General features: G+C 43.2%; 2 protein-coding genes across 6 annotated transcripts in view; one reads left to right on the top strand and one right to left on the bottom strand.

The window, feature by feature from the left end:
* dock6 (dedicator of cytokinesis 6) overlaps nucleotides 1-13,437 on the bottom strand; it is a 32,735-nt gene extending 19,298 nt beyond the window's left edge. For 4 of the 5 annotated variants that reach the window (XM_085783729.1, XM_085783731.1, XM_085783732.1 and 1 more), the window contains exons 1-15: nucleotides 13,182-13,430; nucleotides 10,927-11,014; nucleotides 9,821-9,999; nucleotides 9,511-9,579; nucleotides 9,248-9,374; nucleotides 8,584-8,796; nucleotides 7,546-7,631; nucleotides 7,348-7,414; nucleotides 6,925-7,074; nucleotides 6,690-6,770; nucleotides 6,312-6,468; nucleotides 6,059-6,189; nucleotides 5,854-5,947; nucleotides 5,102-5,264; nucleotides 619-736 (exon numbers count right to left, since the gene is read on the bottom strand). In XM_085783729.1, the coding sequence (XP_085639855.1) occupies nucleotides 619-736; nucleotides 5,102-5,264; nucleotides 5,854-5,947; nucleotides 6,059-6,189; nucleotides 6,312-6,468; nucleotides 6,690-6,770; nucleotides 6,925-7,074; nucleotides 7,348-7,414; nucleotides 7,546-7,631; nucleotides 8,584-8,796; nucleotides 9,248-9,374; nucleotides 9,511-9,579; nucleotides 9,821-9,999; nucleotides 10,927-11,014; nucleotides 13,182-13,231 (1,773 nt within the window). In that variant the 5' untranslated portion in view covers nucleotides 13,232-13,430. Of the gene's footprint in view, nucleotides 1-618; nucleotides 737-5,101; nucleotides 5,265-5,853; nucleotides 5,948-6,058; nucleotides 6,190-6,311; nucleotides 6,469-6,689; nucleotides 6,771-6,924; nucleotides 7,075-7,347; nucleotides 7,415-7,545; nucleotides 7,632-8,583; nucleotides 8,797-9,247; nucleotides 9,375-9,510; nucleotides 9,580-9,820; nucleotides 10,000-10,926; nucleotides 11,015-13,181 lie in introns of all 5 variants that reach the window. The other variant, XM_085783730.1, reaches the window with a different exon arrangement.
* angptl8 (angiopoietin like 8) lies at nucleotides 1,555-4,058 on the top strand. The gene is made up of 4 exons (XM_085783759.1): nucleotides 1,555-2,009; nucleotides 2,510-2,659; nucleotides 3,231-3,341; nucleotides 3,437-4,058. The coding sequence occupies exons 1-4, from the start codon at nucleotides 1,728-1,730 to the stop codon at nucleotides 3,452-3,454; spliced, it is 561 nt and encodes a 186-aa protein (XP_085639885.1). The 5' UTR covers nucleotides 1,555-1,727; the 3' UTR covers nucleotides 3,455-4,058.
* Nucleotides 13,438-13,886: the final 449 nt, after the last annotated feature.

Raw genomic sequence — 13,886 nt, 5'->3', positions numbered from 1 at the left:
ATTTAAATCAATATCATCAATTATATTAAGCACTATTACTACAGTTTATCTGAGCCAATGGTTAGAAAATGAGACGCAGCACTCATATCAGTTCTGGTGCTTTATACTTGGCATGCAGATAATAAATGAATAAGAAATGGATCATAATGGAGAAGTAGTTTGAGAAGTTTCTGTGAACATTTTGACACTAGTTCTGCAGCTTTAATCCATTGTTACTGTAAATTCAATCTGCCTTGTTATCTGTGAAGGAGCAAACTTCAGCTTTCTAAACCATGACCCCTCAGGTCAACAGGAGGGTGAGTGGTGTGTATCAACAAAGGTGAATTTAGCAGGAGTGGCACTTTTAAGCAAGTACCGTATTCTGCAAATCAGCCAACTCCAAGCCAAATATTTGATGCAAAAGAATAAATCAGAGTCGTGACAACTATTTACTGTAGCTCGCTAAGTGAAACCAGATTAGCCGACGCTGTTGCTCATAACAAACGCTGCTTTGAAGAAGTGTGCGTTTCCAAGAAGATGTCATATCACGTTTCACCGCCTCAAGCTGTTCTTTGTGACTGGAATTTCATTTTCGCTGCGGTCGTGTCACTGGATCGACCTCGACTGTGAGTGACTCACCGGCAAAGCTTGACTGGGGTCCTCTGCCGCCATGTACTGAACCTTCACGGCGATGTTTCTCACTGAGCCCTGACGACTGCTGAAGTTCAGGGATTGTGGGTATATGTATAGCAGATTCCTGGAAGGCAAAATGATGTAAGGCACATTAAATGTCTCATTCACAGGGCTGTTAGCTGCACACTCTCTAAACTCTACAGTATATGTGAGCCGTGCACTTAGTGATTCATTTGGAAGATACAGAAAAAACCAAAGTAGACTAGACACGCACATCACACCAACGGGGGCAGGTGCTGAGTACAAACAATAACCATGTTCTTTTCATTTAGAAGATGTCACCATTTCTAAAACAACTTCAAGTCAGTAGCTGCATCCACTAGTCACTGTTTGATAAATGCTATGTCATCATATCATGTTTTACACTGTGACCATAGTTGGCTTGGAAATGAGACAAAAAGAGACAAGGACACAGTGATAAAAATCTTCTCAGGGAAGACATCAACGTGTGTGTGCGTGCGCATGTGGTAAAAATGTGACCGGTGTCTGGGTTTGCACGGTAAAAGTCACCTCAACGCCTTCCAAGTCAAACATCAGAGGTAATATTTGTTCATTAATTTTGAAACAGCTGATTTTTATCCACCATTCACCGCAGAATTACATGTTATTACATTGCATTTACTTCACATTGTTGTGTTTCTGCTCGTTGGAGAGCAAAAACTCTCGTGTTCAAAGCCAAGGACACAACATAACATACCTATGTATGTCACATGTGTTTGTGACCTAAATCATACAATGTCATTTAAGGTTAAACTTCAAGGCAAGGTCACTGAGATCACAGAGAGGAGCAGGGATCGAACCACGGCTGAGCTAATGTTTTACCAAGGTGTTTGCATGTACACATCCAATATAAGGCAGAGTGGCCGCCCTACAAGTCTATTCTGATGATACCAGCCTCTGCACAGCTGTGACAGACAAATACTATTTCGACTGCTCTCCGTCCTCTTTCTGGTGGTCTTGCATCAAACAAACTTTCGTCCAAACTTTCTAAATTGCTGAAAAGTAAACGCGTGACTAGACTCCAAGTCAGTTTGTAAGCAACGGCCATTATCAAGATGATCTGGGGCCTTTGTTTCCTCTGTATGGCCGCCGGAGCAGTCAACGCAGCTCCGCTCATCAAGCCCAAGGCGCCACAGGAGGACGTCAACGTGCTCATGTTCGGTGTCATACAGTTCAGCGAATCCCTGAACTACGCTTACGAAACCACCGATGCAAAGTTAGCGAGGATCAGCAAAACGCTGAAGACCCGCGAGGGGACTCTGCAAAAGCTGGGAGAGGAGACCGAGCAGGTTGCTGAGGTGGAGAAACAGCTAAAAGAAGTCGTGCAGCTGCTGCAGGTAAGAAAACAGCAAAGAAATATGCAAACAAATGAAGTCCCGTTTGATGTTGCATGGCTGTGTTGTTACAAGCGAGATACCCACTGAGGATTAAAGCTGTAACTCGGAGGAGCAGGGGAACGTGGAGGCAGTTTATCAGATTAAACTTCAGTGTTTATCTGTGTGTACAGCTCAGCAGACACAACAAAGCAGGTCTTTAGTGATTTGAAAAAATAGCGAGCAACATAACAAAGCCTGTACTATGTCTACATAAAATCCTAAGTACCTCTTCTATTATTTAAGCACTTTAATCGTCTTTTTCCTAAGACCAAAAGTTCTCATCTGGTTCTTTAACTTACTTTCCTGATGTATATGGATAAATCAAACTCTTTTATCTGAGATGAGAGAGTGAGAGTGTCATTAGAAAGCTGCATGTTGGACTGTGGGCAGGCTGCTGCCAGCTGCACTGGGATCATTGGTGAGGGGGAAGAGGATAATCTGGACAGATGCTCTTTTGACAGGACCAGATGGTAAAGCAACAAGCTCAGACCAAGATGACTAAAGACTGGCTGGCCGGCGTGGAGCAGGAAGAGGCGGAGCTGGAGACAAAAGTGAGAAGGTTGGAGATGCTCGTCAACAACTCGGCACCCACCAGCATCAAAGAGCTGCAGGTAACAGGAAGCTCGAGGCCTCGGTGTAGATACAGACCAGACCACCCTCACTCCGTATCTCACTGTCTGTCTTCATCTACCGCTGGTTAAAGGGATAGTTCAACATTTTGGCAAATTGGCCCATTGCCATAATCCCTATAGTTTTAGGAGTAGGTTCGTTACCTTTAGTTGTCAGTGCAAGCTATTTTTAGAACGGCGGAGCAGAGCCGCAAGCTGCTCAGAGCTACGCTGTCCACGGAGGCTCATGGGTTGTTGGATTGGTGTTCCCTCATCAAACTCATCAAACACACAATCCAACAACTCCAAAACGCTCTGGTGGACAAGTTGTAGCTCTGAGCAGCTCGTGGCTCTGCTCCACCGTTATAAAAACAGCTTGCACCGACAAGTTAAGGTAACAAACCTACTGCTATGACTATAGGGATTATGGCAATGGGCCAATTTGCCAAAATGTTGAACTATCCCTTTAAAGCAAAGACACCTGAAAACTTGACATGTCTGAAAACCACTCACTGATGTCTCGACATTGATAGAGATGGCTGACCAATGTCTACTGACTTTTTCCTGCTGTTAGGAGAGAGCAGCGGAGCACTCTGGCGTTTTGAGAGGTTTACAGTATTTCACCCGGTTTCACAAGGACAACATTGAGACTCTAAATGAGCAGCTCTCCAAACTGCTGAGCAAGGTGAGGTACTTGTTTTTTAACCTCCTTTTGATGATGGTTTTGTCCTTTTCATGTTTTTCTTTCATTAATTTCCTCATCCTATTTCCTTCCTCCAGAGTGAAGCTATGACATAGCTGTTTTAAGATTCAGCTCCCAGTCCATGCAGCTCTTTGAACGAGACGGGTCCATCCAGATCTCGACTCACCGCACTCCCTTCCAACCCTGATATGTATATAACAGATCTACTCATATGGAAGAAAATACTTTTTTTTTTTGCTCACACCTTTATGATTGTGTCCATATTTTTGTGGGATGTAGCTGAAGCAGTCCTGCAATAAGCTCTCGCCTCATGACAGCAATAATTACAAGTTTGTGTTGACTCAACTTTATGGCCATGTTGTAGGCTGTAGTTTGTGACTGGATGTCAAACTGAGTTACATGGTTGAAAGTGGCTGAATAACAGATGATACAGTTCAACAGCACCACAAACTACATTCCCCAAAATGGCCATTCGGCTGAATCAACACCTCACTCAAATGATTTGACGACATTCTAGATGTGAACATTATAACCTTCCTGAATGGAGGATTTATTGTAGGTTTTCTGTACTGTATTACTTTTAGCTACATGTACCTAATAAGGTGCTAACTGAGTGTATTTCTAATGTAATATTTGTTGTCTTGACTTTGATATGCTTTGTAAATTTTGTTTTCAAATAAATGTATTGAATCATCAGTATCATGGGTTATTTCTTAAAGGGCAACTTCGGTTTTTTTCAACCTGGGCCATGTTTTCATATGTGCCGGGCAGGCAGCCTGCAGCCCAGCTAACGCTCTTCCACGGGGCAAGTGGCTCTCGTCAAAGTTTGCCCTATAAACGGGCATTTCTTTCAAACTGACAGGTTCGGATAGTTACATTGAGTGTCCGACAACAAACTAGAAAGGAGAAATGAACGTAATAGTCTCTACCTTTAGCTGGAGGTCGCTGTTTGCTGTGATCTGTGTCCAAATCTCACCACGCCAGAAATCTCGTTCTGAAATCTCGCAATAACTCGCGACAAAACACCGGTGGGGAATACTGTTACCTGACTGAGGTGAAGAGAGACGACCGCGCAGCTTTCACAGAGCTTTCACAAGTTAGGGCTAACAGCTAGCTGTGCTAATGGATGCTGACACTCCTGTCGATGCACTGCGCCGTGCCGACCACAGGGTCTGCTGTGACCACTTTGACCGGGGATGACTACTGCCAGTCAGAAGAAGAAGAGACGTGCTAAAGGTAGAGACATACGTTAATTTCTCCTTTCTAGTATGTTGTCGGACACTCACTGTAACTATCTGAGCCTGTCAGTGTGAAACAAATGCCCGTTTATAGGGCGAACTTTGACGGGAGCCACTTGCCCCGTGGAAGAGCGTTAGCTGGGCTGCAGGCTGCCTGCCCGGCTCAATACTGGAGCGACCTCAATAAAAGTATTATCCATCACTCACATATACAGAAAAACATATGAAAACACGGCCCAGGTTGAAAAAGCCCGAAGTTGCCCATTAATATACTGTATATCGATAAAGACAAAAGATCAGCGCTAATTTATACATTTTATAAAATAAGAACGTGATGTGTTTTAATTTAAAATTCAGATGCTGCTCTCCTCTTTTTCTTTCAACCTAGAATAAACCCAGAATAAAAACAGCGAGCCATGTGTGCAGTGACAGGCTGAACTCATGTTCTACAGGTCAACTCACAGTGTGCGTGCGTGTGTGTGTGTTTGGAGGATGAGCGCTCACCTGTAGGTGGTGTGTGGAGTGTACACATGGCGAGCAGGGAACTCCTGCACCTCTTTGGTTGGGCGAACACGCAGGTCAGGGTACGGCTTCACGTGCAGCAGCTCTGGGGACAGACAGTAATGAGGCTGGTCCGGAGCTGGAGAGATGTCGATCTTCAACTGGGCTGTTGGAGAAACAAACGAGTCATGGTCATGATACACATATGTACATGAGTTCATGTTCACAGACACAGTACAATACAGATGCATCTCAATAAATCAGAACAAGACGACAAGAGTTTCACTTGGGCTGCACTGTTTTTAGTGTTGCACACTTTAAAAGGCAGATTTTCAACAGAATATACAGGTGCATCTCAATAAATTAGAATATCATGGAAAAGTCAATTTGCAGTAGTTATACAGCCCTAACCAAGTATTGAGTGCATAATATAGATGGACATATTTTTCAGAAGGCCGACATTTCCATATTAAAAATGCTTCTTCTATTCTTTTTTTTATTGGTCTTCTATCATTTTCAATTTTTTGAGATACTGAATTATAGGTCTTCATTAAATGTAAGCTGTAATCATTACAATTTAAAGAAATTAAATAAATAAAGATATAAAATGTTTCATTCTGTGTGTAATTGATCTATATAATGTATTAATTTCAATTTTTGAATTGTATTACTGACATAAATTAACTTCTACATGATATTCTAATTCATTGAGATGCGCCTGTAGTGTCTTAACAGAGTGTGCAGGTTGTGTTTACCTGTGACAGGTCTGAGTCTGCGCAGAACGGACGAGGGTCTGCGCATATCTGCCAGAAACTTGTAGAGGTCCTCATCACTCAGTCTGTCCCCCTCCTTCATGCACACAAGCAGGAGAGCAGCTCAATACCAGTTCTATTCCTTATTACAGTATATCATGTATTGTTCAATAAATATGAGAGGCTGTGGCCATGACAAGAGTCTGACCTGCTTGAAGAAGTTGGTGACAGTAAGTGTTGCAGGGCGGAAAGTAGCAAAGTTACACATGTCGTCCCCAACGCTCATCCTCTCAAAGCCCTTCTTCTTCCTCTCATTCCATGTTCCATGACTTTTTCTCTCTGGAAGGACGACAAAATCCTACTGTGTTAGAGAAGCACGGGTATGAATATTATCGATGCAATTATATCACATTTATTTGCCAACGGTACACTGGTGAGAGTGCATCTGGAGTCAGCAGTACCAGAGTCCGAGTCCGGGTCTGACCGATCCAGACCTCCCACACTGCTGACGATGTTGAGGAGGTGAATGGCCGTCCAGGCAAAGGGCATGCGATACTGACCAAGACGGCCGCACGCCTGCTCTGCCTGCAGGCGCAGCTTCTCCAGCTTCTCCTTGTGCTGCAGTGGGACAAGACAAGACAAGATGTAATAAAGAACATTATCTGCAAAAAAAAATATCTGCAACCACCAGCATATCTAAAGGGGTGAAAGAGGATAGTAAATATTGCAGGTTTGCAGACAGAGTTGAGAAATGCTTGTGACTATAAAAAGGTCCCATGTCATGCTGGCTCACAGCCCTGAGCGTTGCAACAGTTTAAAACAAATTTTGGCTCCATTACCTTAGAGGAATCTGACTCTTTCATAACCATGTAGGGTTCGCAGCATTCTCCGATGTCTCCTTGTTGAAGGACTTTCTCAAGCTGAAAAGTAGAAAACGCTCATTAGTGTTAATACTTGATTTATCTAGAGACTGGGCATTTGATTAAATGTAATTATACAGTATAAGTGGCACTTAAAATAATGGATTAAAGGGAAAGTGAATGAATCAAGTGTGAAATAGGAGTTTGTCGGTACCTTAATGACTAGGAAGATATCGGCGGACGGGTATGTGATGGAGAAAATGGCCGAGCGGGCCTGTGTGGAGATGGCTATGTGAGGTGTGTGGGGTTTGAGCAGCCCTTTCATCTGATCCGAGTTCAGGTCAAAGTAGAAATTCTCCGAGATCTGTTGGAGGGAAGATTGAGATAGGCGGGAAGCGGGAGAGGGAGGGGAAAGGAAAGATGATAATGGAAATGCACGTCCAGGGATTTTAATTCAGTTATGACTCAGTGATCTAAACCGCAAGACCACTTAGACCTTTTTTGAGACGAGGGAAATTCAATTAGTCGAGCATGAGCTCAGCATTACGTAAGTGGTTTTACACAGTGAGAGTCAATGGAAGAGTTACTCATTGTTCCAAATAAAAAATCTGACCTATTGTAATATCAAATAAAATACCTTTTTCTTTTCCTTGACATCATAGAGGGCAAGAGATCCAAATATTGGCTCAATCTCTATTTCAAATCTGAGGAGATAAAAAATATAGAGTGGTTCTCAAATAAGGAAAACATAAGGGGACATTTCTAAAAATGAATCAGTGCATGAAGACATGAATGTGACATTTATATACATGTATATAAATAAAACAGCTCTCACTTCAGAGACAGACACTTGACCATGATCCTCTGGCCACAATGATCTTTGGGCACTTCAGGAACCGAGCACCTCTCTACTGCTTCGTCCTACCACACACACACAAAAAAAAAAGCCACACACACAAGAATAACAATTACACAGATGCCATGGCAACATAGCAGCGCGGTCGGAAAGTGATGGTGTGTACACACAGACAGAAAGAAAAGGAGATAGAGCGAGACAAGGAGAGCACAGAGGAAGGAAAAGCAAACAGTTCCAGGGAGGAGGAGGCCTCAGCGTTTCTACGCATCCAGCAAGTTCACTTTATGGGAACATTCAATACCATCACGTCTGAGTAGAAACAAATGGCAGCTGCGTGTACTTATATTTCCATCAGAGTGCTCTGCTGCTGCGTGAAGCAGACAGTGATCTATAGCATTAAGCTGCAATCAATGCGCAGCTAAGACTGAAACTGTTTGGCTTCCTTCAGACTGTGATCTTTTATTTAGTGATTAATGCTACAAAGTTGTTCTTTAACTTATTTGAAATGAACCATTGTTTGTTTTAAATCGATCACTGACTGTACCATACTTGGTACACTGTACAATAAGAGTTCAGTGTGAATGTAGTTAGTGGATTAGTTCCCTCACTTGTAAAAAAGTGCCACAGCTCATTTTCCCACGAGCATATTAAATCTGTATTCAATAACAGTGTAATCAGCTCTATTGATTTTGGACTGAGCCAAAATACTCTCCTGGATTAAGTGGGTTAAGCTTGATGAACTGTATTCTATTATTATTTCTTACTTATTTATTTTTTGGTTTGTTTGTTTGTGTGTTTGGTTTTGTCCATGTTGTTTTATTGTTATGTTGCTCCTCTTGTTTCTCCTGTCCTGTGTCATATGTGTTGTTTGGTAATCAGCCAACTTGCACAATAAAAAAAAAAATTAAACAAACTGATGATCTAGAACTGCAATAGAAAACGTATCTATGTTATAAATCCTCATGTTTATCACTTTTAACAGCAGAGGGAAGTGTGTGACTGTGATATAACACAGACCTCGTCAGGGGGAGGGTAGAGGCCCAGCAGGTCACAGTGGCGCCCCTGCTGGCGGGCCTCTGTGTTGCGGCGGTCCATGTCCTCTGCAGCTGTGCGCTCCAGCACGGAGGGCAGGAGGGCGTCCGGGGAGGAGTTCTTCAGGTCGAAGATGCTGGAGGCCCAGCTGCCCCGAGGGGTCTCATCGAGGCTCACTGACCGCCGCTTTGCGTCATCCTGGAAACACACACCGGTGAGGTCACCTGTTATTTTTTCCCTCCAGGCCAAGATGTTTTAGAAAGATGAGAACAATGGATTATAGATCCTACTCCCTTATTACCATTAACTACTTAATATGATTCATATGGAGAATGTGCAGCGCATAATCGACAAGATATATCCATTTATCCATTACTGAATCTGGATATGATGACCTAGCTGAGTGGGATGTATGCATAATATACCATATAACTCATAGGCGCCTCATCGGCTGGCTGGTCTCTCTATCTCTTTATAGAAGGCCGTAAACGATGGGGTCTCAGGAGCGTGATAAAACTTTTAAGCTTTTACTCCTGGCAACGCTGTATGCACAACACATCAGGAACAACTGTCTAATGAACCGAAAACCATGCGCCTTTTATAGTTTGAGATACCGAGTCCTTTTAATAGCACCGTCACCATCAGCTACCTGGTCATCCTGGCGCTCGGCGGCAGCGGCCACGTCCAGTTCAAAGGTCTGTTTGACCAGCCCTCGCTGCCTCTCCCTCTGCCGCTCCGAGTTGTGAGGGGTGTATATCGTGCTGTAGCGCTGATACCTACAAGAAAAAAAGGGTAAAAAAGTTGTCTCAGTGATAATGTAACTGTCAATCAGCTGAAGCGTGAACACGGGAAAGTGGTGCACATTATTAAAGAATATTGAAGAAGTGGGTTAATTCAACTGGTACCACTTACTTTCTCTGAATGACAAGCCAGTCATCTGTGTAGACTGCCAATGCATCTCTCACCCTGGGATCAAATGAGCTACATAGAAAGAAAAAAAAACACATTAATAATTGAGCAAAACTGGCTTTTTAATATTAATGTTCACTCCGTGTCACAGTGAGGAAGGCTTTGTTCTTGTCTGTAGGGATGTTTGTCCTCCATTATAGTAATATTATTAATCCTGTGTGTGTGTGGCAGAGCAAAAAAAACCACACAGAGTGATGTGTGTGCTACAGTATGAGGGGTTGTTGTTTGGCCGTTAGCAGCTGGACGGACTCACTCCTCCTCCTCCGGCAGCGGGGGCTCCAGTGTAGTGCAGTCTTTGTCCAGGTGGAGGAGCTCCAGGTCGTCCTGGGGGAACTCCGTGAGCTGTCGGAGAGGGCCAGGCTCCACGGCGGGGGCATGACTGTTCACATACTCCTCAAAGTCCACCGGCTCCACCACCTCCGTTAGGGGCAACTGTCAATCAACAGTAAAGTATTATATTACAATTACTATTATACGGCCATAATGAAAGCTCCTAGCTTGACAGGAGGTTATTAGAACAGAGTGATATGGGATTTCTGATATGTATGTATGATATAAAAGACTTAAAGTACGGTAGATGTATATATATCTATTTATTACAGGTCCTTCTTGAGAACATGTGTTAGTCATTTCAGTATGGGCATTTCTCACTAAACTGAAGAACTACTGCATCAGCTGACAGAAACTTCCACTCTCACAAGTTACTAAAGGTTAATGTTGTGTTTAAATGTTGAGTGAGAGTTGATAACATTTCATTTTCAGTTCTCACTTCTTCATATTCAACTTTCTTTCCCTTTGTTTGGGTTACAACCAAACCAGAATAAGCCACAGCCACAGCCACGCAGTCACACACTGTTTGTAAAAACACTGAAGTTTTACATGAATTTAAGTTCAATAAACAGCCTCATTATTTGTAACCTAAAACCTCTTTTTCGCTCGTCTCTTTTGCCCATATGAGGAACTTTTAAAGAACAATGAGTAAACAGACTCTGTCCCACAACCTATGTGTGGTTTCCCAGGGGATTTCTGTTCCTCAGCAGAGTCCAGAGTATTTGTAAATTCAGTTGTCTTTACTGTAATGTGACAGACATGTAGTAAATGTAATATCTCTTGTATGGACACTGACAACTTGATGAACATCAAAGCAGGAACTTCCTGGCAGTCAAACTACACAGGTGATCAAGAGCAGGTATATCATGTTTCAGAACCAGCTCCCTTTGTGCCAGTTGTCAACACAAATTAAAGCTGCACTCGCCTAACTTTATTTATATCTAAACTTGGATCTTTCTCACATATTTAGACCCACTTTGTGAAGTGAGGATTTAAAAACCTAGGAAGGCTAAACACAGGGTGACTCACAGGGTGGTGCGCGCCTCCTCTCTTCTTTGACAGCTGAGGAGAGCCATAATCTCTGGACACTTGTTTTCGGACTTCGGCAGCAACCGTCCTGAGAGAGAGAGAAAGATAATAAAAGATATTAGCGAGACAACTCTGTGAAAACTGGCTGCAAAGCCCATAACAAGAGGGAGGAGGATTAAGATAACTAAAATAAAAAGTACTTTATTTTATGGGTGTTTAATTCCATTTAAATGCAAATCCCAAAACGATAATCACTCTAAACATACAAGAGAAATGTGTATAAACAAAACCGTTCTAATTCTGTCACACAGTCTCTCTCCTGCTCATCTAGTTTTTCAGTTTGCAGAAGCACAAAGTTCAACTGCACCGTCACAGTTCAGCTTTCGACGTTTCAGAGAGATGCCTTTACAATCTACAAAGCCCTCCCCCTGTCGCAGTGTTCAGCTACTGGTGCTGGTAGTGATGCTGAAGGCCAGCAGCTGTTCTGAATAGGGACTTGAGCGGATCCCACAGAGAGGTGGCGAGCTGGCTCCAGGGAGCAGGCACCGAGCCAGAGCTCTGTCCGTGGCCTTTATGGACTAACGGCAAATGGGGAGGCTTAAAGTGAGACAATGAAGAGGGGGGGAAAAAAACAAAACAATTCTCTCACAGAAACAAGCAAGCAGCTGCTGCTCTACAACCACAAAATGTCTGTTTCTTTCATATACACAGCTGCAGAAGCTTTAACGTTTCCCAAACAATATCTGTCATGATTACAGCAGTGCATAAAGACTGATGTCCTCTCTCTACTACCCATCCCAAACATATAGTTACACAGCCTTAATGGAAAGTTGCCTGTTTGTGCATGCTGACTCTAACTTTATACCATATCCTTAGGCAATGATGAAATGTTTCTGCAGCTCTATACACCTCTAGTGTATTTCAAACAGGAAAAAGGAAAGCTATCGACTGCCATAGCTAGAACTCCCCTTCCCACCCCTTCCTGCATCCGGCACTAAACAATGGTCTGGGTCCCTCTTAGGAGAGGAGAGGCAGGACTTGGGGAATGCTGCAAGAGAGAGGGGGCTGTCACATATTAATGCTGATGAACATACATATAATTAAATCTTTAAAAAAAAAGAAAGAAGAAGATGACTTTGGGTTTGGAGCATAGTCCAAAGTTTCCAAAACAGCACAATCCAGGCATGCTTAAGTGAAAGTGGGAGAGATATCCACTTGTGGCGGGGTCAGTGATAAGAATCTGTGGTCCTGTTTGTTTTCTCTCACAGGCTTCTGGAGTTGCAAGGCTAAGCAGTTTCTTGACAGTCAAATGAACTGTGAAGATGAGGGTGATGATTCAGTGTAGTGTAGTTGCAGTACTAGCAGCACCACAGCTGTAGACAAAAATAAAGGTCAAGGCAAGGCTATTTTATTTGTATAGCCCATTTTTACAAACAGTTTGTCTCAAAGCATCATGCCAACCTCCTCTGCCCTTAGACCCTCACATCAACTGAGGAAAAACTCCCAAGAAAACCATTTTAACAGGGGAAAAAAATGAGAAATCTCAGGGATAGATGCTGCAAAAGATGTTGCAGGAAAACAGTTAAACACAATGTTGAACAAGGGGAAAGACTTGTCTGCAAATTGTCCCACACTTCTACTGGTTAGTTAAGTATGTTAGGATTTCCTATGCAGAGCCACAGCTTGCCTTGTTGTGATAGGGAGGGAGAACCAGTTTACAACATGTGGAAACAGGTCAATTCATTAACTGCTAATGCTGCAAGGCGTTCACACGACACACAAAAAAAAACACACACACACATATCCTTGTGTCATTAGATGCCATTTGGGTGTTTATGAATCAAACTATAACACTCCCTAAATAAATGACACATCCCAGTCAGTCAGTCAGTCAGTCAGTCAGTCACAACAACTACTAGATTAGCCCCCAGCACAGCACAGCACAGCAGCTTCATAAGTAGCTCAATAACCATTGTCGGTGATAACACAATAATGCTCCTACCTACGATGCTACGCTGAAGCTAATAAACTCTTCAAAGTGTGAACTGTTAACAAAAATCTTCCGTTAACTTTAAATATGTTTAGATATTAACAAGTTAATGGTTATAAGAGATACGTTAGAAATAACGTTACTAGCTTACTTGCTATATGGACCGTGTGTCCAGCAAGTCACTCACACACACACACACACACACACACACATACACACAACCAACCGCCACAGCCGTTAAACAATAACTTCGCCCTCAACTCACCGGTTGATTTTGTGAGCGAACGCCCTCCTCTCGCTGGCCGTGGATGTCATTCTCTCGTCGCCATGTAAAAGAAACTCCTCGGAGAAGAAGCCAAACTGAAAGCTCACTCTCTCTCTCTCTATCTGTCCCTCCTCCTCCTCCTCCTCTTCGGCTCCTCTGTCCCGTCTTGTGTGTAGGGAGATGCGGACACTCTTGCTGCTTCCTTCTCCACGCTGGGACCGGGGCAGCGGAGCGGAGCAGGGATCCCTCCTTGTTTCCTCCTAGCGGCCGGGAGCTGAACCGCGCCGCGGCGGCCATTACTGTCAAGTCGGATGAAGAAACGCGGCGCTACTTCCGGTGACTTTTCAAAATAAAAGTATCCTTAAAAAAAAATTACGACCCCCCTCCCCTATCTCAATACCACACAATTTCTTCAAAAATATCTCACCCATACTCCAATTTGATATATTTACACTTGTTTCATACAGTGATTGTAATCCTTTTCTAATTTCTAACACCCTCAGAGCTACTATCACTTCACTTCCGGTCTTTTTGTTTGTCCTCACTAATGTAACCAGCTTGTCCTAGGTGACTGTATCTGCCATCTGTTCATGCAGAAATCTCACCTGACCGGTTTACAGAGACCTGATAATGGCACATATCCCCCCCTCCACCACCTCAGTTTAAGGTTTCACTTCTCTATAAAATTTAGGAAGCAGGACAAAG

This window comes from Trachurus japonicus, chromosome 8 (genome assembly GCF_045865225.1).
Source record: "Trachurus japonicus isolate A0001 chromosome 8, Traja_1.0".
NCBI classification, from domain to species: domain Eukaryota; kingdom Metazoa; phylum Chordata; class Actinopteri; order Carangiformes; family Carangidae; genus Trachurus; species Trachurus japonicus.
This window is presented reverse-complemented; position numbering and strand designations above follow the sequence as displayed.

Bases quoted from the DNA above. Each gene is read 5' to 3' on its own strand.
- angptl8 (XM_085783759.1), top strand. From the start codon at position 1,728: ATGATCTGGGGCCTTTGTTTCCTCTGTATGGCCGCCGGAGCAGTCAAC. The intron at 2,010-2,509 runs GTAAGAAAACAG...CTCTTTTGACAG, and splicing joins AAGTCGTGCAGCTGCTGCAG to GACCAGATGGTAAAGCAACA. The intron at 2,660-3,230 runs GTAACAGGAAGC...TCCTGCTGTTAG, and splicing joins CCAGCATCAAAGAGCTGCAG to GAGAGAGCAGCGGAGCACTC.